The sequence below is a fragment of the Hakea prostrata genome, chromosome 10 (assembly GCF_041222555.1).
Source record: "Hakea prostrata isolate BN-2017 chromosome 10, UWA_Hpros_2, whole genome shotgun sequence".
In the NCBI taxonomy this organism is placed as follows: Eukaryota; Viridiplantae; Streptophyta; class Magnoliopsida; order Proteales; family Proteaceae; genus Hakea; species Hakea prostrata.
Genome location: NC_142609.1, coordinates 47,147,645 through 47,169,960, shown reverse-complemented (window position 1 = coordinate 47,169,960; position 22,316 = coordinate 47,147,645). Strand labels below are relative to the sequence as shown.

General features: G+C 38.6%; 1 protein-coding gene across 2 annotated transcripts in view; it reads right to left on the bottom strand.

Annotated features, from left to right (window-relative positions):
- The window catches only part of CYL1 (alpha-N-acetylglucosaminidase family / NAGLU family), a 60,172-nt gene that overhangs the window by 21,960 nt on the left and 15,896 nt on the right, over positions 1-22,316 (bottom strand). For both annotated transcript variants that reach the window (XM_089136850.1, XM_089136849.1), the window contains exons 7-8: positions 1,117-1,198; positions 372-478 (exon numbers count right to left, since the gene is read on the bottom strand). In XM_089136850.1, coding sequence (XP_088992976.1) covers positions 372-478; positions 1,117-1,198 — 189 coding nt within the window. The remainder of the gene's footprint in view (positions 1-371; positions 479-1,116; positions 1,199-22,316) is intronic.

The window sequence follows — 22,316 nt, the reverse complement described above, 5'->3', positions numbered from 1 at the left end:
AGAAGGAGGAGAAAGCGAAAGGGAGAAAGAGGGAGAGTTACAGCAAAAAGGAAAATTGCATATTGCATAGAATCTCCAAATCTACTAAAAAGGAAACTATGCTTCGAAGTTTACTTGTCAACCAAGCAATTAGAAAATTAGAAAGGAATCAAAATAAAAGTAACCAAAACAAAAACTGCTGGAGCATAATATTGTCAACATTATTGGTGATACTGATGCCGCACCTGCCCTGTTGCCATCCTAACTGAGAGTCTGAGACCAAAAACTGCAGTTTGCTTTCTAATAAATTTTGCTCTCTATTACCATGAGGATTTCAAGTTGATAACCATATATCAATTTCAACATTAATAATTTTAAGAAACACCACATACCTTTAACTTGTTCCTTAATAAAAGCCTCCCCCAGTTCAACAAATAGTGGGTCAGCAGGATCCAGAAGGAATGTACAGCACCAGCGGGGATCGCTATTGATAGTGTTCCTGTACAGAACAAAAAATGAACAATACAATTTCCGCCATTTATCACTCAATGACGAAAAGGTCAAACTTCAACATCGAGAATATCAAAAGCAAACAACACTTCAGACACAATCATAAAAGACAGAACAATAATCAAATAGTTGTATGGATTCTACGTGAAAAAAATACAGAAACTGATCAGACATTTAATTTTGTTGAATTTTTGTAAACACTTGAACTATCAAATCAGATGGCTAGTACGGTGTTAGAAATAATTAAGATGGAATATTGAATATTTGGATGATAAAAACAGTCACCAAATTGCTGATGTGCACCAAATGTTGGATAAACTGTTTATGTTACAATGTTACTTATTCAACTTATTAGATGGGAAACTTGACGCACACACACACATATATAAGACAAACGCAAACTTCCCAAAGTATCCTTACTACACAAACTCTAATATTCAGCTCCATAATAACTAGCAAGCAAGAAAAGGAATAACAAGTATCCAGAAATGCTACAACTCTGGCAAGATTAATGCCATGATATATTAAACAACTCTGGCTAAAATTTTCATTTCTTTACTGCCACAACTTTTAGTAAACAGAGTCCTTCAGATATAGTAGTGATCTCAAGTAAATAAATTTAATTACCAGTTCCCAAGTCTAGTAATATTTGCGGCAGGGAATATCGTTTTCAGTGTTGCTGGTACGTTACCAGAGAATGATGGAAGCACTGGAAAAATGGAAAACTTTCAAAGCATTAGAGTTTTTTTAGCAACAGTGAAAATAATAACAACAAAGCAGGGCAGAACATTTCCATGAGCAAATAAGTTTGTACAACTAACTGGCAGAATAAATAATACAGACATCACATAGCTAAAATTAAGAGAATGGATTAGTTGGATGGAATGCAATATGCCATTAGGTTTTGGTTGTTTATGGAAAGTCTAAATTCCCACACAATTAAGCACTTGGGCATCAAAAGGATCAATCTACTCAGGGAACTACATAACTGGAATTAGTGAATAAGAAAAAAGAGAAGAAAATAATTTTTAAAAAGGATAAGTACACGAGTAGAATAATTTATTTCCTATGACTCTCCCAGAAGCAAGTGGGCCACTTGTCATACACAAGGTTCAAGATATCTCAATTCTTCAGAAAACTCGACTGGGATCTCAGTTGAGTCAAGATATCAGCTTGACCAAAATCTGAGTCCAACCATCCCTTTAAAAATCAAATAGCTTGATCAAGAGCGAGATCTCGACCTGGCCTTGCCGAAATCTCACCTCTGCTGCCCCTAGTTGCTGCTGCTTCTCAAAACCACATTTTTGCTGGATTTTTTGCTTGAAACTTGGCTAGAACATGACAACATCTATAGCAAGGATTGAAGTGGCTTTCAACCAAATCTTCAAGAAAGGTGAGATTTCATCCTAGAATTTGATTTTTTTTTAATATCTATGTTCTATACTTGTTGATAAATATATGTTAGATAACTTGGTTTGGTCAAAACTTTGATGCAAACAAGATTCTTTTTACTGTTATTAATTAATTATTATTATTTCTTTATAATCTTCGAATTCAAAAACAGCGGTTTTAGAAATTAACTAAAATATAATAAAAAATAGTAATGTTTTGGAAATGATTCTAGGATATGTTAAGACTCCATTAGAAGGCGTAAAACCTCATGGAGTCAGCTTTTTTAGTCAATTATGCCATTTATTTTGCATTTTCAGATTTAATAATTTAATTTGAATATAATTGTGAACAATTATCCTTTCTTTAATGATTCTAAGGTTGTTTTTATTTTATTTTATTTAAATAAAATGATGTTAAAATAACTATGCTATCTTTAAGTTCTTAGAATAGTGTCTATCATGTACTGAAACTATATTTAGGGATAATTATTGGCGCCCCCCTTAGAGCTTAATTACCACCTAACCCCCTCTACTTTTTGAATTACTGATCCAACTTTAGACTTTGCCTGAAATTATTAATACCCCCTACCATTAAGCTCCGTTAGTTAATTGATGACGTAGAATCTTTGCACTTCTCAAAAACCGCAAAATAACCCTAAGGTTTGTTATTATTTAGGGATACTTATTTATTCCCCTTCGAACTATAGCTTAATAACTAACCAAATCTTTCTCTTTATGAAATTATGATTGCCCCCCCCCCCCCCAAAAAAAAATAAAATCTATTGGTGTTAGAAGGCTGTTAAGGTTGGGTGCAACGTCCATTTTTCTCTTTGCTAGAATTAAGAATCCAAAATAAGATATTACATTCATTTAGGAAAACCATATGGCATACCAATTTTGCCTTTATATTCTAGTCATTTTGGATATCAAAGAGCCGGATTCTGATGAGACAACGTAAAGGATATACAGGTAATAATAAACGTCAAGGTTATTCTAGGATTTCTGAAAAATACAAAGATGTCACATCATCAATTAACTAAGGGAGCTTAATGGCAGGGGACATCAATAATTTGAGGCAAAGTCCAAGGTTGGTCAGTAATTCCAAAAAGTACAGGGAATAAGGTAGTAAGTAAGCTATAATACAAAGGGGCATTAGTAATTCTAACGACGGCCAAAATTGAGATTACACATTTAACCTTTTTAGTCTCTTAAAACCGTTAGAAGTGAAGGGGTCGTAATTCCATAAAGAGCAGGGTATGATTAGGAATTAAACTATAGTACAGGGGGATAACCGTAACTATCCCTTTTATTTATATGTTTTTTAAGTAACCAAAAAAATATAATTTCATAGTTTAGCATTTTTAATGATTGAATATTATGATAGTGTAATACTTACATTTGAATAGATTAGTATATGTGAATACTTTACGTATACACTTTGATTATGAACTTCAATAGATTCTAATGACTAGTGTTTGACGATATGCAATTATGTATTAATTTAAATGGCGGAATGTGGCAATGGTGAGATTGCACGGCAAGATGGAGATTCTATAACTGCTGAGAAAAAGAAGTCAAATTGTCAGTATTATGAGTAAGTGCTAAATTCTGGGGTGCAACTAGATTGAACTTGAAGCAACAACACTTGGAGGAGATACAAAGATGTGGCCAAGTGTCCAAAGCTTCCTTGTGAAGTGCAACAACCTATCATGCACAACTTGAAAGGAAGGAGATTGAAGAAGGAAGAAAGGAAAGGACAACAAAGGGTTTGATGAGGCTGTGTTACAAAGGCAGCCTACAGAGGTGGAGGATGAGAGATCAAGACGAAGTCTTGGGGAAGAATCCCAGGTCAAGTGGAGAAACAAATAGGCTACTTTTGCTGCAAGTAGACAATCCTTGCACCCTGAAAATGTGAAGCAGTATGAACAAACAAGAAAAGTAGGTTGATGTGGCTCGGCTGTAACTGCATTTAAGCAAGGAGATGAGAGGAGGAGAAAGACTAGACATAGGGAAGGCTTAACATACATGAGAGTACCATTCACATATCTGGTACTTCAACAAGACTAATACCAACCAACCATCACTCAAATGTGTGGTAGTAAAGAAGATCAGACAAGGGATGCCATCAGCAAATTTATGTTCTTCAGTAACATCTAGTTGTTCTTGGGGCCTAGGTTCTTTTCTTCTCTTCGTGTATACTCTCCCTTCCCTTCTCTAGGGTCTTTGGCAATGATATTCTTTATTTATTAAAAAAAAAAAAAACCCTTAATGTAGCCTGGGTGACATATTGTCAGGCTACGCTTGATGCAGCTGGAAGGGCTAGGCCAAGAAGAAAAGGAACCACACCATGGATGTTGACGAATGCGTAATTACCCAAGTAAAAGGAGGAGTGAAGGAGTATAGTCAGACACAAAAGCGGAAAGCCATGGTGGGAGACTACGGGTGACTATTATCATTGATGGATGGAATAGGCCTACTAGACAGTCCATCATGAACTTCATGGTAAGCTATAATGGCAAGACAATTTTCTTTAAGTCTGTTGAAGTATACTTACTATTCACGTGAACAGTAAAAACAGCTTTTACTGTTCACGTTACTGTTCACGTGAACAGTATTATGCTATTGTTTTTATTATATTTTCTATTTCTAATGTGGGAGTCTTGCTACATAAGTTTTGGGTGTTTTTAGAAAGCATAGTTTCTATTTTGGTGGTAGTTTCTATTTTCAGAACTTTCTATTTTAGGAGTTAGGAAGTTACTAAAACTGTAATATTGTGTTTCCTTTTTCTAGAGGACAATTACTTGTCTCTTGTTAGAAAAGGGCAATTTAGGAAAGGATTGATCCATTGAGAATTAGTGCTTTGCTCTAACTCTCGATAGGAAATAGTGGTAGGAATGAAGAGTTTTATACCAATTGAAATTGGTTTATGCTTTCCTACATAGAATAGACTTGTAAATTAACCTATAAATAGTAAAGTTACTTTGAGGAGTGCTCATAAGAAAGATTAGAGCCTCCACAACTAAGTCGTGGCTCCCATCCTCTCCTCTCTCTCATTCCTCACCCTATTCTTTCTCAAATTAACATGGTATCAGGGCTAACAATTGATTCTATAGAAAGGAAAGAAATTGTACCTGGTGTGAGGATCGTTTCCAGCAATTAAAGGGATGCAGCACCTTACGCTCCACATGCAGCTTGTCTTCGTTGAAGATCTTGTCCACAATTGATGTCGAATCTGCATTTTTCAGGTACGAATAAACTTTGATTTACTAAGATCTTTTAGTTTTATGATTTGAGGCTGAGAATGTCTGTCGGATCTGCTTGTTCTTGCTATGGGTGGGAAACAAGTTGAAGTTCAAAAAGAGAGAGTGAGAGAGATCGATCCAGTAAGAGAAATCGATCCTACCTGCGATCGATTGTCTTAGAAAGAGAAAGTAAGAGAGATCGATCGAGTGAGAGAAATCAATCGCAGTCTTGCTGTCGGTTGAAGTTCAAAAAGAGAGAGTGAGAGAGATCGATCGATGAGAGCAGCGATCGATCTTTTATGACTCGGGTTCTTGCTGTGGGTTGAAGTTCAGAAAGAGAGAGTGAGAGAGATCGATCGAGAGAGAACAGCGACTTCTCTCAGTGTCTGAGAGCAACGATCGATAGAAGAGCAGGGATCGATTTTTTTTTATGACTCGGTTTACTGGTTTGGTTTGACTTTAAGTTGGTTCAAAGTGGTCCAACTGGTTTATTTATGTTTATGAGAATATTTTGATTCTGGTTTCTGGTTCTTTGATTCTGGTTTCTGATTTCTGATTCTGATTTTTTGGGATTTGATTTTAAAATTGTTTGAATATGGGAGAAACTTCAAGTAAAAATACTATGACTGAAATTATTTCTTCATCCTCTCACCGGTTAACTGAGAAGAAATTGGAGGGTGGATCAAATTTCCACCAATGGAGGGCTATAGTTAAAATTGTTCTTCCTTGGACAGGGGACGAGATAGATCATTTGACTAAGACTGTACCCATAGATGATGATACTTGAGCAACTGTTGATGCACGAATACTTGGGCAGATGTTTAATTCATTGGCCGATAATATTATAGATTTGGTTACTCACTTACAAACTGTGAAGGAATTATGGGAGTATTTGAATGTGTTGTATTCTGGTCAGGATAATCTAGCTAGAATCTACGAATTGTCCCAGGAATTTTATCGAGTAGATAGAAAAGGCAGAGATATTACCCAATATTTTGCAGATTTTAAAAGAATGTATGAAGAACTAAACTCTATTCTACCTATCTCCTCTGATGTCAAAACTATGCAAAATCAAAGAGAACAATTAGTTGTTATGGGTTTATTGGGAGGTCTTGGAAAAGAGTTTGAGGCAGTTAGAACACAGATTCTTGGTAGTGATCATGTACCCACATTAGCTGACACATTTTCAAGAGTTCTTCGTGTTGCAAGGGAGAGTACCAATAACTCTACAGAAAATTCAGCTTTGGCAACAGTTTCTCGAGGCACTTATGGTGGACAGAATATAGGACGAACTCGAAGAAATAATACTGGAAAATATCCAAGTTCACACAACTCTACTAACAGCCCAGGACAAGTTAAGACTTGTCATCATTGTGGTCGTCTAGGACATGTTCAACGATACTGTTGGAAGCTTCATGGGAAGCCCCCACACATGGCAAATGCAATTATCACTTCTGAATCAACGTCTACAACTACTAAAGTTCATCCTGAGGGTAAGACTGTAAGGATGACTGAGGAAGATTATATTCGTTTCACTCAATTTCAGGCCACTCAACCACAATCAGCAACTGCCACCGTTGTTCGGACAGGTAATGCTACTGCTTGCCTTTCAACCACATCTCACCCATGGATCATCGATTCAGGAGCTTCTGATCATATGACCGGAGCTACAGGTATATTTTCCTCTTTTGTTCCATCATCCTCTTTGGTTACACTTGTTGATGGCTCTCATATCAATGTTAAAGGAGTGGGTACAATTCAACTCACTCCATCCATTACTCTACCCTTAGTTCTTTACGTACCTAATTTGCCATTTAACCTATTATCCGTTCATAAATTTACCTCCACTAATAATTGTTTGGTGAAATTCTTTCCTGGATATTGTTTATTTCAGGATCTTACGAAGAAGAAGATGCTTGGTAGAGGCCGTATGTCTCGGGGGTTGTATCTATTCGAGGAGATATCCTCTACTGCTTGTTCTAGTATTTCCATCCCCCATCAAATACATTGTCGGTTGGGGCATCCCTCTCTGGAAACCCTAAAATTGGTAGATAAAAATTTTCATTCTCTGTCAAAATTGGATTGTGAGTCTTGTCAATTTGGAAAACTTCATCATGTGAGTTTTCCTCGTATAAATACCAGATCAGACCACCCTTTCTCTCTAGTTCATTCTGATGTGTGGGGACCCTGTCCTGCTAGTTCTACTTCAGGGTTCAGATACTTAATTACATTTGTGGATGATTTTTCAAGAGTCACTTGGCTTTACTTAATGAAAAATCGCTCAGAATTATTTGACATATTTTGCAATTTTGTTATTGAAATTCGTACTCAATTTGGTGTTCCTATTCGTGCTTTTCGTAGTGATAATGCCAAAGAATATTTCTCTGATCCTTTTTGTAAATTTATGGCTTCTAATGGGATTCTTCACCAATCCTCATGTGTCGACACTCCTCAACAAAATGGGGTTGCAGAAAGAAAAAATAGACACTTATTGGAGGTCACCCGTTCTCTCTTATTTGAGATGAAGGTTCCTAAATCCTTTTGGGCTGATGCAGTTTCGACTGCTTGTTATCTTATTAACAGGATGCCTTCATTTGTCTTAAACGGTGGCATTCCTCATTCTCTCTTATTTCCTTCATCTCCCTTATTTACTTTGCCTCCTCGCGTATTTGGTTGTGTGTGTTACATTCGTAATCATCGCCCAGGGATCTCTAAACTTGATCCTCATGCACTTAAGTGTATTTTTGTGGGGTACTCTCGCACCCAAAAGGGATATCGTTGTTATTCTTCAGACTTACGAAGATATTTTATTACTGCAGATGTGTCATTTTTTGAGTCAACTCCTTTTTTCACTGAATCTCATAGTTTAACTGACCTAAATGATGATCTATGTATTTTTCAAAGTGTGTCTCCACAGGGTACAGTTCCTTCCCCTCCACCTCTGCTAGACATCACCAAAGTGTACATGCGCCGGCCAAAACCACCGGCTCCCCCCTCTGCACCTACGGTCTCTACCTCTGTGCCGACTTCGTCTGTTGATCCTGAGGACGTTCCTGCCAAATCTGACCTTGATATTCCCATTGCTCTTCGGAAGGGTACTCGTTCTTGTGTTCAGTATCCCATCTCTAACTTTATTTCATATTCTACTTTATCACCTGGGTTCTCTACTGCTCTATCTACTATTGAGACTTATCCTATTCCTAAGAATGTTCTTGAAGCCTTGTCTAATCCTGGGTGGGTCAATGCAATGAACGAAGAATTACAAGCCTTAGAAGACAATCAGACTTGGGATCTTGTGCCTTTACCCTCAGGAAAGACAGCTATTGGTTGTAGGTGGATATTCACTGTGAAAGTTAATCCTGATGGTTCTTTAGCTCGCCTGAAAGCTCGTCTTGTTGCCAAGGGCTATGCTCAAGTTTATGGCATAGATTATGTTGATACTTTTTCGCCTGTTGCCAAGCTTACTTCCATCCGTATTTTAATCTCTCTTGCCGCCACATACAAGTGGCCCTTGTTTCAGTTGGATGTGAAGAATGCCTTCCTTCATGGAGATTTACATGAGGAAGTGTATATGGAGCAACCACCTGGGTTTGTTGCTCAGGGGGAGAAGAATAAGGTTTGTCGCCTCCGCAAATCATTATATGGTCTCAAGCAGTCACCTCGAGCATGGTTTGGACGATTCATTACTGTTGTAATAGAATTTGGGATGACTCGTTGTGAAAGTGATCACTCTGTATTCTTTAAAAACTCTGATGCAGGCAAGATCTTTCTTGTAGTTTATGTTGATGATATTGTCATTACAGGAGATGACAATTCAGGAATTGATAGGTTAAAGACCTATTTACAAGAGAAATTTAAGACCAAAGACTTGGGCAAGTTAAAGTATTTTCTAGGAGTTGAAGTTGCCCAATCAACAAAGGGCATCTTCTTATCTCAACAGAAGTATGTACTGGATTTGCTTTTCAAAACAGGGAATGTTGGGATCAAAACCCATAGACACTCCCATGGAATGTAACTTAAAGTTAATGCCAGAAGATGGAACCATTCTTGATGATTCAGAGAAGTACAGAAGGCTTGTTGGGAAGCTGAATTATCTAACTGTGACTAGACCTGACATTGCCTTTCCTGTCAGTGTTGTGAGTCAATTTTTGTCTGCCCCATGAACATCACACTGGGATGCAGTTATACGAATTATGAGGTATCTTAAGAAAGCACCAGGACAAGGGCTTCTTTACACTAATCATGGACATAGAAATGCGAAGGATTCTCCCGATGCGGATTGGGCTGGATCACCTATTGATAGAAGATCAACTACAGGCTACTGCACATTCATTGGAGGAAATCTTGTATCATGGAAGAGTAAGAAACAAACTGTGGTAGCAAGATCAAGCCCAGAATCTGAGTATCGTGCTATGGCACAGGTAACATGCGAGATGGTATGGATAAAACAATTACTCCAGGAATTAGGAATTATTGATGACACACCAATGAAATTATGGTGTGATAATCAAGCTGCGGTTCATATAGCATCAAATTCAGTTTTTCATGACCGTACCAAGCATATCGAAGTAGATTGCCACTTTGTTCATGAGAAGTTACTACAAGGCATAATATCCCCCAAGCATGTGAGGACTGGAGAACAACTCGCAGATTTGTTCACCAAAGCTCTAGGGAATACAAGGGTTACCTATATTTGTAACAAGTTGGGCATGAGTAATATATATGCTCCAGCTTGAAGGGGAGTGTTAGAAAAGGGCAATTTAGGAAAGGATTGATCCATCGAGAGTTAGTGCTTTGCTCTAACTCTCGATAGGAAATAGTGGTAGGAATGAAGAGTTTTATACCAATTGAAATTGGTTTATGCTTTCATATATAGAATAGACTTGTAAATTAACCTATAAATAGTAAAGTTACTTTGAGGAGTGCTCATAAGAAAGATTAGAGCCTCCACAACTAAGTCGTGGCTTCCATCCTCTCCTCTCTCTCATTCCTCACCCTATTCTTTCTCAAATTAACATCTCTCAAGTTGTATTAGATTCATTAGAAGCTATAAATAAAAGTGCTCTATGATTCTAGACTCTTTAGCTAAGAATCACAGGTCTTTTCTACTGGTTCTTCATCTCTCTTTTCTTCTTTTTCTTCTCTCTTTTCTCTGTTCAAGTTCAATTGCTATTTTGATTGTTTAAAGCTTGTTTTCTAACAAAGTCTTCGGATACAATTTTCTTGAACTCTTTGGCAAGTATAAATAGTTGAACTTACTTTATGTTTTATACTTTAAAATCTTCATTACATTTGCATATCCTAAACAACTAAGTCACTAACCAAATAAGGGTTCAGATTCTTGGAAAACCAGATGTGCTGTGTTTCAACGAAGTTGTAGCATTGGTTTAAGGGAAGAGAGCAGAAGAGGACTGATGTTAGAGCCTACAAGTGTTGATAGTTCAGCAATGGTATCTCAAGGAGGAGAGCATTCAACTCCCACAATCGACAAGGCATTTTCTGCTGAAAGTGGAAAAACTGGGCAATCCAAACAACAAAACAGAGACAATCTATGGTGTACCTACTGCAAGAAAGCTCGTCACACACAGGAAAGATGCTGGAAACTTCATGGTAAACCTCCTAGCCGAGAGTGGGGGCACAAAGGAGAGCAATATGGAAATAATAGTTAGGCGCATGTTACATCTGCATAGCAACCTAAAGCCACTAATAAAGAGGTTGCTAGCCTTAATCAGGAGGATATAGAATGTGTAAAAACTCTTTTGATCAACCTTAACATAAAACCAGGTACATGTTCTTTGGCATATTCAGGTGAGTTTCCACTTTCTATTGGATTAAATGTCTCTAGTAATTCTCTTTCAAGCCCCTGGATCATAGATTCAGGTGCAACTGACCACATGACACACTCACCAAATCTTTTCACCACATATTCTCCTTGTCCAAGTAGTAGGAAGATAGCTACTGCTGATGGCTCGTTAACTACTGTGGCTGGAACTAGAAATATTGAGCTCAACTCCTCCCTCACCTTGAAAAATGTCCTATATGTTCCTAGACTGTCTACAAATCTCGTTTCTGTGAAGAAACTCACGCAAAATTTACATTGTAATGTAGTCTTTCACCATAGTCATTCTGTATTTCACGACAAGGATTCGGGGAGGACAATTGGACATGCTAGAGAAAGGGATGGACTCTACTACCTTGACGCACCAAGCCAATCACATGCTACTAATGGTAGTCCTTCTCAAACCAATAAAGAAAAAATCTAGCTTTACCATCACAGACTTGGACATCCTTCCTTTAGGGTAATCAGTCTTTTGTTTCCTTCTTTGTTTCAAGGCATACATGTTGATGAGTTTCATTGTGATGTGTGTGAGCTTGCTAAACACAAGCGTATACCACTTCCTTTAAGCAAGAAAAGAAGTTCCATCCCCTTTTATCTCATTCATAGTGATATTTGGGGTCCTTCTAGAGTTCCTAATGTGTCTGGGGCTAGGTGGTTCGTGTCATTCATTGATGATTGCACTCGTGTCTCATGGATTTTTCTACTCAAAAACAAATCCGACATTAGTTGTGTTCTTCCCAACTTCCATTCCATGGTTAAAAACCAATTTGGAGTTAGTATAAAAAGATTTAGATCTGATAATGCCAGAGACTATTTCAATCAAATTCTAACTCCATTCTTTCAAAGGGAGGGAATTATACATGAGTCATCGTGCGTTGATACCCTACAACAAAACAGAGTAGCTGAACGGAAAAATGGCCACCTTTTTTATGTAACTAAAGCCTCCCAATTCCAAAACAATGTGCCTAAGTCATTTTGGGGGGAAGCAGTCCTCACAGCAACTCATCTCATAAATCGGCTGCCTTCGAGAGTCTTAGGATTCAAGAGTCCAATGGATGTCCTTTCCCAGTTCTACCCAAACCTACAAATGACAAATAACCTTGTTCCTCGAATTTTTGGGTGTGTCTCATTTGTTCATATTCATGGACCACATCGGGGTAAATTAGATCCTAGAGCACTCAAATGTTTATTTATAGGATATTCCTCCACTCAAAAGGGCTATAAGTTCTATCACCCTCCTTAAAAAAGGTTCTATGTTTCCATTAATGTCACTTTTCATGAACATAAGTCTTATTTTTCCACATCTCATCTTCAGGGGGAGATTTCAATAATGGAAGATAAGAATGGGAATTCCTTACTTGATTTAGAGTTCACTCCCAAATACTTCACTATGTCACCTAAGTCAAACTGTGAACAACCTAAACTTGTGTCAGACTCACCTATGTCAAACTGTGAACAACATGAACATATGTCAAACTTTGAAATGAAAGAGCCTATTTCTAATATTGAGCATGTGAGATTTGGCAAAGGAAAGGTGTTCTCAAGAAAGAAGAATCTTGTTCCAGAATCAGTACAAGTTCAAGACTCAAATCCAAATTCTAGAAATGAGGTACAAATGACTAATCCTTCACTACAAACCGAATCTGATGTGCCCACAGATAGTAATGAACTAGACCTTCCTATTGCCATTAGGAATGGCACTAGAGAATGCACAACGAAACCTATGTACCCTCTTGCCCAATTCTTGTCCTTTAAACATTTTCCCCCATCTCATAGAACCTTTCTGGTAAGTTTAAACACCATTGCCATCCCTAACAACTTATCTGAGGCTTTATCCAATAAGGAGTGGAAGCATTAGAAAGCAATGGAACCTGGGAACTTGTAAGGTTACCAGAAGGGAAGAAACCTGTGGGGTGCAAATGGGTCTATACATTGAAGTATCGAGCAGATGGATCTTTAGAAAGGTACAAAGCAAGATTGGTAGCCAAGGGCTACACCCAAACTTACGGGATTGACTACCTTGAAACATTTGCTCCAGTTGCAAAAATGACTACTGTCAGAATCTTACTATCCTTGGCGGCAAATTATGGTTAGGACTTGCAACAGTTTGATGTTAAAAATGCATTCTTGCATGGTGAACTAAAGGAAGAAATTTACATGGAGGTTCCACCGGGTTATGAGAATGATTTAGCTGCTAATACTGTATACAAGTTAAAAAAGGCCTTATATGGACTCAAACAGTCATCGCGGGCATGGTTTGGCAGATTTACTAAAGTCGTGATTAGTATGGGTTACAAGCAAAGTCAAGGAGACCATACATTGTTCATCAAGCACTCATCATCAGGGGGAGTCACGGCACGACTTGTGTATGTTGATGACATAATAGTGACAGGAAATGAAGAAAAAGAGAAACAAAATTTGACTCAATGCTTGGCTAAGGAATTTGAGATCAAGGCTTTAAGAAGATTAAAATACTTCCTTGGCATTGAAGTTGCTCACTCTCAACAAGGCATTTTCATCTCTCAACAAAAGTATATCACTAATCTCCTTAAAGAAACAGGAATGGTTGCGTGTAAACCAGCAAGCACTCCAATAGATCCCAACAGTAAACTTGGGAATGCAGAAGAAGATGTTTTTGTGGACCGAGAGATGTATCAAAGACTAGTAGGAAGACTAATCTATTTCTCTCACACAAGGTCAGACATAGCATATGTAGTTAGTGTAATCAGCCAATTCATGCACAGTCCAAAGGAAATTCACTTGCATGCAGCTCACCGTGTGCTACAATATTTAAAAGGGACACCAGGGAGAGGCCTTTTATTTAGAAGGAATAAAGGAATGATACTAGAAGCATACACTGATGCTGATTATGCAGGGTCAGCAGTCAATAGAAGGTCAACCACAAGATATTGCACCTTTCTCGGTGGCAATCTTGTGACATGGAGGAGCAAGAAGTAGAATGTTGTGGCCTGGTCAAGTGCAAAAGCCGAATTCCGTGCAATGGCTCAAGAAATATGTGAATTACTTTGGTTGAAGATTATCTTAGAAGACCTAAAGGTTGAATGGGGTGGACCAATGAGATTCTACTATGACAACAAATCAGCAATCAGTATAGCACATAACCCTGTTCAACGTGATCAAACCAAGTACATTGAGATTGACAGACACTTCATCAAAGAGAAGCTAGATAGCAGACTGATTTGTACGCCGTATGTGTCTACACATAGTCAACTTGCTGATGTACTTACTAAAGGATTGAGCAGCTCAGCCTTTTAAAAATGCATATCCAAGCTGGGAATGGAGAATGCCTATTCACCAGCTTGAGGGGGAGTGTGGAAAATCTTAGAATCATATCATAATATTTTATTAGTATCTTTAATCTAAGTATATCATATTGTAATCTTTTATTCTAGGTAGATTTATCATTTATTCTAATCTTATATTCTAGATAGATTTCTCATTTATTATAATCTTCTAGGTAGGATATTTTTTCCTATTCTGTAGATAGTAGATGTATAGGATATCTTCCTATTCTGTAGATGGCACATGTATAGCTTCTTTCCTATTTCATAGATAACAACTATGTATATATTGATTGTAAAGTTCTGAATAATATACAAAAAAATAAAACACTTCAAATTCCTATTTCGTCAGTCTCTATCTCCAGAATTTCAAAGTTTTATTTCCTCTTTGTCCTCTACTTCTATTCCTAACACTTGGCAAGAGGCATTATCTCACTCAAACCGGAAAGAAGCTATGGATGAGGAAATGCAAGCTTTGGAAGAAAAAAAACAAAACATGGGACTTGGTGACTTTGCCCATAGGAAAGCAGACTGTTGGGTGCAAATGGGTATTTGTGATCAAGTACAAGGTAGATGGGACTGTTGAAAGGTACAAGGCAAGATTGATGGCCAAAGGTTTCACTCAGACTTATGGCGTTGACTACTAGGAGACATTTGCCCCTGTTGCCAAGATGAGCATAGTTCGTACTATTATTTCATGTGCAATTAATAAAGGGTGGAGTTTACAACAATTAGATGTGAAGAATGCCTTTTTGCATGGAGAACTCCAAATAGAGGTATATATGGATATACCACCCGGGTATTCTACTACAGACACTTATAGGAAAGTGTGCAAGTTAAAGAGGGCTTTATATGGGTTGAAGCAATCTCCAAGAGCGTGGTTTGGAAGGTTCCATAAGGCAATGATATCTAATGGCTATAAGCAAAGCAATGCAGACCACACTTTGTTTATTAAAAGAGATGGTTGCCACACTACTATACTTTTAGTATATGTGGATGATATTGTGATCACAGACAGTAGTGAGGATGAGATTTCAGCATTAAAGACTTTTTTGGGAACTGAATTTGAGATCAAAGATATGGGAAAATTAAGATATTTCCTAGGTTTAGATTTGGCATATTCTACTAGCGGTGTATCTCTATCCCACAGGAAGTATACATTGGATCTTCTTGAGGAAACTGGAATGCTAGGATGTAAGCCTGCTGAGACTCCTATTGAGCCTAACCTAGACTTGAAGGCAAAGGAAGGAGAACCAGTTGACAAGAGAAGGTATCAAATATTAGTGGGAAAGTTGATCTATCTATCTCACACTAGACCTGACATCACATTTGCAGTTAGTCTTGTTAGCTAGTATATGCATGATCCATATTCCTCACATTTGGATGCAGTATATCGGATCTTGAGATACTTGAAGACTACTCCAAGAAAAAGAATTTTAATTTTAGCTCATGGACATTTGAAGATTGAGGCATATATAGATGCAGATTGGGCAGGATGTCCAGATGATAGGAGGTCTACCTCTAGGTTTGTGTATATGTGGGAGCAAGGTAAAAAATTTGATAGAAATGAACATTTCGACCTTGGAAAAGGTCGAAATTTCGACCGAAATTGGATACTTTTTTCCTAATTCTTGAAAACTCAATTTCAAACCTCAAATGCACTCAAATTGATTTGGATTTTTGCATACTAGCTATTTCAAGCATAATAAACACTATATAACTACTAGTTTATAAAAAAACTACTGAAAATGTAACATCCAAGTATCCAACATTCCAAGTATATAGTACATGAATCAGAGAAGAAGCGGGAATGTTATTACTTACAAGTTACAAGTCTATTCTAATCAAGCCTCAAGGTCTCCCTCTTCCGTCTGCACCCCATACAAATGACAATATAACTCCCATGATGTTTGCCCCGCCCCATATAGTTTTGGACATAGTCAAGAACTGCATCTCTGTATGTGGCCTCATCTACATGCATAAGATTCCCTAACGGTGGGAAGTTGTGAATCTCCAAAGGAACTGGTGGTGGTGGGGCTTGTGGCTGTGGAATAGTGTGGAAGATCTGCTCAACAAATGAAAGAGCACCCTGCCCCTAGCTCTCAAAAGAAGGATAAGGATACTGATAAGGTCGCAGTGGCTGACTCCGATAATTGACAATGGGAGGGACAACATAAGCTCCATAGGCTGCTCCATAACCATAAGGCTCCAGTCGTGGCTGACTGGCCTGACCCTGAATCTGATAGCCAGGAGGGACACCATATGGTCCATAAGGACCATAACCATAAGTCGACTCAGTAGAACCAATACTCTCCACAGTAGTATCATATGAGGACTATGCAGGCCTATGCCATCCGGATCCTCTGAAGGTGGAGGAGTCTCTAGCATCATCAATGCTCATCGATCTCATAGATCCCACCAAGCTCTCGGCATCGGATGGACGATAGGACCCATATGATGGCGTGTCCTCTGTGCTCCAGCCGTGATGTCTCCCCTTCCCCTTCCTCGAATATGTAGAGGAAACATTTTTGCCTCGAGATGCAGCTCCAGTATGGTCTGAATCCTATGTCACGTGGGTGAACTGACTCTCTCTTGTGAATCTCGGTGGTCGTCCTCCCCCCCCCCCTTGACTCTCACGTAGTGCTAGTGGTGGTGGTGGTGGTCTGTCCCTAGGATCAGCTGAATCCTGATCACGAGGTCCCACACCCTCCTCATCCCCTCCATCATCACCGTCATCATCACCACCATCGTCGTTATCGTCGTCATCGTCGGAGGCCTGAGTCACCTCATCCTCAGTGTCAGACCAGAAAATCAAATCCTCACTCTGGGTGGATGCACTAGGGTGTGGCACAAAGGGACAGGCGGGCTCTGCATGTGGCCTCCCCTCCTGGGCCATGAAGTCCCCCACATCAGCCCCCATTTCCTCTGCAATCGACTATTGGGAAGACCTCCCTCCTCATCCAGCAATCCGTCTCCACTATCCCTGATCTAGTCAACTACTGGGTTATCATCATCATCCATCTCAAATATGTCGGCCAACTCGATATTGGTGCTCTCTCTATCCATCCCCTGTCTAATATGATCCTCTCTCAGTCTCATATTATAGTGTAGGTAGACAAGGTCCTCTAGACGCTTCACACCCAATCGGTTGCGCCTCTTCGAGTGAATGAGGCTGAAGGTGCTCCAATTTCGCTCATAACCAGTGGCAGAACATGTCTGGGAGAGCACTTTGCTTGCAATCATACTTAAGTGGTGTGAATCACGTCCAAATTGCAACCACCACTCAGCTGCAACAAACATAGACTCCAAGTCATTTTAATACTTAAATAACTAAATTAAAGATAAAATATAATAATTAAATGTATAATGAAATAAATGAATGAACTTACCCGAAGGGGCGGTTTCCCGTCCCGATACGGCCACAGCATGACCGAAGGTCCCAGTGGCATCCCTAAAAGCCTTTATCTAATATATAAAGAGAAAAAACAATAACTAGTTAGTAGTTACTAGGTTAATGACTTAGTATAAAACTACGAATTATGAATATCAAATGATTCAAATCACTATCTCACCTCCATAAGGATGATTGCTTGTTTAGTTGTTTCCGGTTCAAACTTCTCTACTACAGTTTGGACAGCATCCATCAAATCTTGCCTCATCCCAAGATTGTCCTTGTAATGGTTACTTGGGATTTAAATAGTATGTTGTGTCAGAAAAAGTATGTCATAAAAGGGAATAGTTAATGCTTAATAGTGTGATAACATAATGAAAATTAAATTAAATACTAGACTTAACAACTCACCAGCCTTATGCAATGGATGCTGCAACATAGACTCCTATCTACTGTTGATGATTTGAAGGACTTTCTTGTTGCCGCGTGGGTGGACCTGAGCAACTTGCTGCTTCATCCTATCTACTGCAACAAATATGTGTAGTAGAGTAGGTTTTCTTTACTGATCTACCATCCTCAACACATTCACCACAGGCTCAAGCATCTTCACCACTATCCTCACATTGTGCCAGAAAGTCTCATCAAGGATAGTCAACTGAGCTCTCCTTCCTCCCACTGATGAAGAACCCTCCCAGTTAAACCACTCCTCTAATGCAAACATACTCCTAAGGCCAGTCTTCCTACTCTCAAAGCTCTGCAGTGCTATCCAATTAGTAGCAAATCTGGTTATGCCTGGCCTCACTAACTCACCCTGACACTTGTCCCTCATCATCCTTAATGCATAGGTGTGGTTATATATGAAGGAGCTAACATGTCGAGCTTAGTCCACGGTATTCTTCACAAGCTTGACATTTCCAATCTCCTTCAACATTAATTCAATGCAGTGAGCAGCACAGGGAGTCCAAAAGAGCCTATATCTGTCCATCCATCAAGGCATCAAGCCATCAATACAAAGTTATAAAGTGTACATGCATATGTGTAATGTAAATATATGTATTTACAAATGAAAATTAATACTATATGTTTAGACTTTAGATACCTGGAGTTCTCTTGCATCTTCAACCCAGCTTTCTTGTAGTTGGAGCCATTATCAGTTACAATTTGAACTACATTTTCCACTCCAACCTCCTTCACCACTTGCTTCAATAATTTGTAAATGTATTTGCATCATTCTTCTCACCGGATGCATCTACTGACTTGAGGAACATTGTCCTCCCATCACAATTCAACATGAAATTGATGATGGACTGTCTAGTAGGACCAGTCCAACCATCAGCCATCAGAGTCACTCCATAATGATTCCACATGGGCTTTAATCCCTTAATGTACTCATTTATGTCCTCTTTATGCTTAGGCAAATACACATTATATATCTCATATGGAGTGAGGCCCTGTACACCACTCCCAGCCCTGCCTATCTGCTCAATCATATCTCTATAGTAGGGCCCCTGGGCTATATGTGCTGGAACACTATGGTAATGCGCCCATTTGGAGAAAGCCATCCCCACTTTCTCCTTCACACTCCCCCATAAGTGCTTCAACTTTCTCTGTTTATGCTCAGGCCTCGCAAATAGGGCCGGATCATTGCGAAGAATCTCAAGATCCGGATCTGTAGGATGTGCTGAGGAAGCTCGACTCCTTGTAGGGGCCCGTGGGATAGGAGCCTCCTGCCTCACACTCTGAGACCTCCTCATAGGGACTTGGGAGCCACCTGTGCCTCCCATACCTACTGGCTCTCTAGAGGACCCACAACCCAGACCCCTCTGTTGCCTCCTGATGTCATCAATCCTCTATTGCTCCCTACTCATCATCATCGCCCTCCTCAGTGATCGGCCTCTGGATCAGGGTCACTGTCTCCTGGCTCATCCCTACCATAACCCTCAAGATCTGGAAGGTCATCTAAGCAAGCATCCTCGAACTCATCCCTCTGTGTTCTCTTCTCTTTCCTCTTTTGCTTTCCACCACTAATATATGAGGCCATTGCCCTCTTGACCTCTACAGGCACCTTTGGGCACCCTGTTACATCCCTGTTGCCACCAGCTAGATGCACCTTCAATCTAGTGGCCCCACCTCCTCCTATTTGTTTCTTGCAGTAATTAAACTCGTTCTTCCTCTTATCAAGCTGTCAGTGGCCTCCCATGATCCCAAGCTATGTCTGACATCTTTAAAATAGAGTGCCTGATACAAGAAACACACACTAAGTATCTTGAAAAGCTCCACAATATGCTCCAAAAATGACATACATGCTTCTAATATTAACCTCCTATTTTTATATATATAAAAAAATATATTTATAACTATATAAGTATTTTTTAATATATAAATAATTTTAAAATATATAAAATACACACTATCTTAAAAATATCCACAACATGCTCAAAAAATTGCATACATGCTTCCACTAATACTCTCCTATTTTTAAATTTAAAACAGAAATTAATTTTTTTTAATATTTAAATATATTTTTTTAATTATTTAAATATATATTAAATACAGTAAAATTACATAATTAACAGAAAGAAAAAAAATTAATTCAACACCATCACAGCAATATGGTGTCTCAACTCTCACATACATTCATTTGAAGCTTATACATGTACTATACATATACATTTTTAACAATATACATAATTTAGTAAATAATTTTTAATAACAAAAAAATAGTAGGAAGAATAAAAAAATTATTTTGACACTACAAATTCATAGATCAACACTCTAAAGTAAACATATATAAATTTGGAAGCAATCTAACATGATTTAAGGCACAAATGAAACAAAAATCAAAAAATGAGAAAGTTGGTTACTCACCTTACAAGATTTGAGAAAATGCACAAATGGAGGAGCAAATCAAGTGTTTGAAGGAAATGGAATACTAGAAATTAGGTGTAGAAGGGGATGAAAGCAAGAGAAATCACAAAAAATTTCAAACAGAGGTCGAAATATCCAGGGCGATATCGCTCGAAACAGTCGAAATTGACGGTAGGTCGAAAATGAGCTCGATTTTGGACATTTTAAAGCCTACGCAAGTATCGTTTCAGCCCGATATGGTATCGGGCCGAAATATCGACTTGTATCGACCGAAATTTCGGTCGATACGAAACGATATGGATACATTTCGTGCCTACTACTACATTTCGTTTCGATTTGGATTTTTTAAGGCATTTCGATCGAAATTTCGACCATTTTGATCGAATTTTCTTCTATGTGTGAGAGGTAACCTTGTGACTTGGAGAAGCAAGAAACAGGCTGTAGTTGCGCGGTTCAGTGCCGAGGCCGAGTTTAGGGCGATTATTCAAGGCATTTGTGAGGTATTATAGCTTAAAGGACTGCTTCAAGAGGTTGGGACAGATTTGGAGGTTCCTATACAAATACTCAGATAGTAAGTCAGCAATCGGCATAGCTCATAACCCAATACAGCATGATAGGACTAAGCATGTGGAGATTGACAAACATTTCATCAAAGAGAAGCTTGACACCGGGCTGATCCATATCACCTTTGTTACTTCAAACGAGCAACGGACTGATGTGCTCACAAAGAGCTTGAGCACGAAGATATTCAATTACATTAAGAGCAAGTTAGGCATGATAAATATCTATGCTCAAACTTGAGGGGGAGTGTTGAAAACATTGACTGGGGATTGCTAATTAGAATAGGATTATGTTTCCTAATAAGTCTAGAGTTTTATTTATATTTGTTTTATATTTCCTTTTCCTACTCAGTATAGGGCTTAACTAGGTTGTAACTATAAATACCCTATTGGGGTCTTGTGAATAATATACTTTTAGAGGAGCAATTCCTCACATTACAACACTCTCTTCAACGACTGCAGTTGTTTCTTAAGGTGCAAGATAACCAGAGACAAACAATGCAAGAAAATGTATCACATACTTCTTTTGAGTCGTTAAAACGGCAGATGGTTCTGTCAGGTTGTATAGGCTATGCAGGCAGTCCTTACAGATGAGGGGTGAGAGAGAGAGGGAAAGGGGGCGCTAGCAGAGGCTACAACCCCTGGGCAGCAATCATTTCCTTATTAAATTTTAATAAATACTCTAAGCAAGCAGCTACACAGTGAGACCTGAGAATTATATTCCAGCAACAAATCAAAAGTTGATCTGGTACCAAAACATAGGCTGAGAACTTGGCAGTAGAAGATTCATTTGATGGATTTTCATTACAAATTCCTCAGCCAGAGAACATTATTCATCATTGACATACTTGAATAGGTCTTAAGCTTTGAGGATAATGAGCCATCTGGATCCTCCACAACAGATAAATTGCCTCACATTTGACAAGCTGGTTGTCTTCGTTGTTCCTTAACAAAGTCAGATCAATGTGAGAAACCAAATTGCAGAAAGTTAGGTGTTGAGGATGACAACTGAAACAAGAGCACATAGTCTCTGAATATGATAAAGGAAGACAACAAAGGGTTACCATGCAAATAGCACACAGAGTGAAGGGAATTTATACGGAGAATTGAGACTTCACAAGAAAGAATCATATACTTCGCGTACCATAAAAAGGGGTATAACCATTCAGAGACCATATAAATAGCATGAAACGATAAAGGTAATTTTAAATGTACAGATGAAGGTATGAGTACA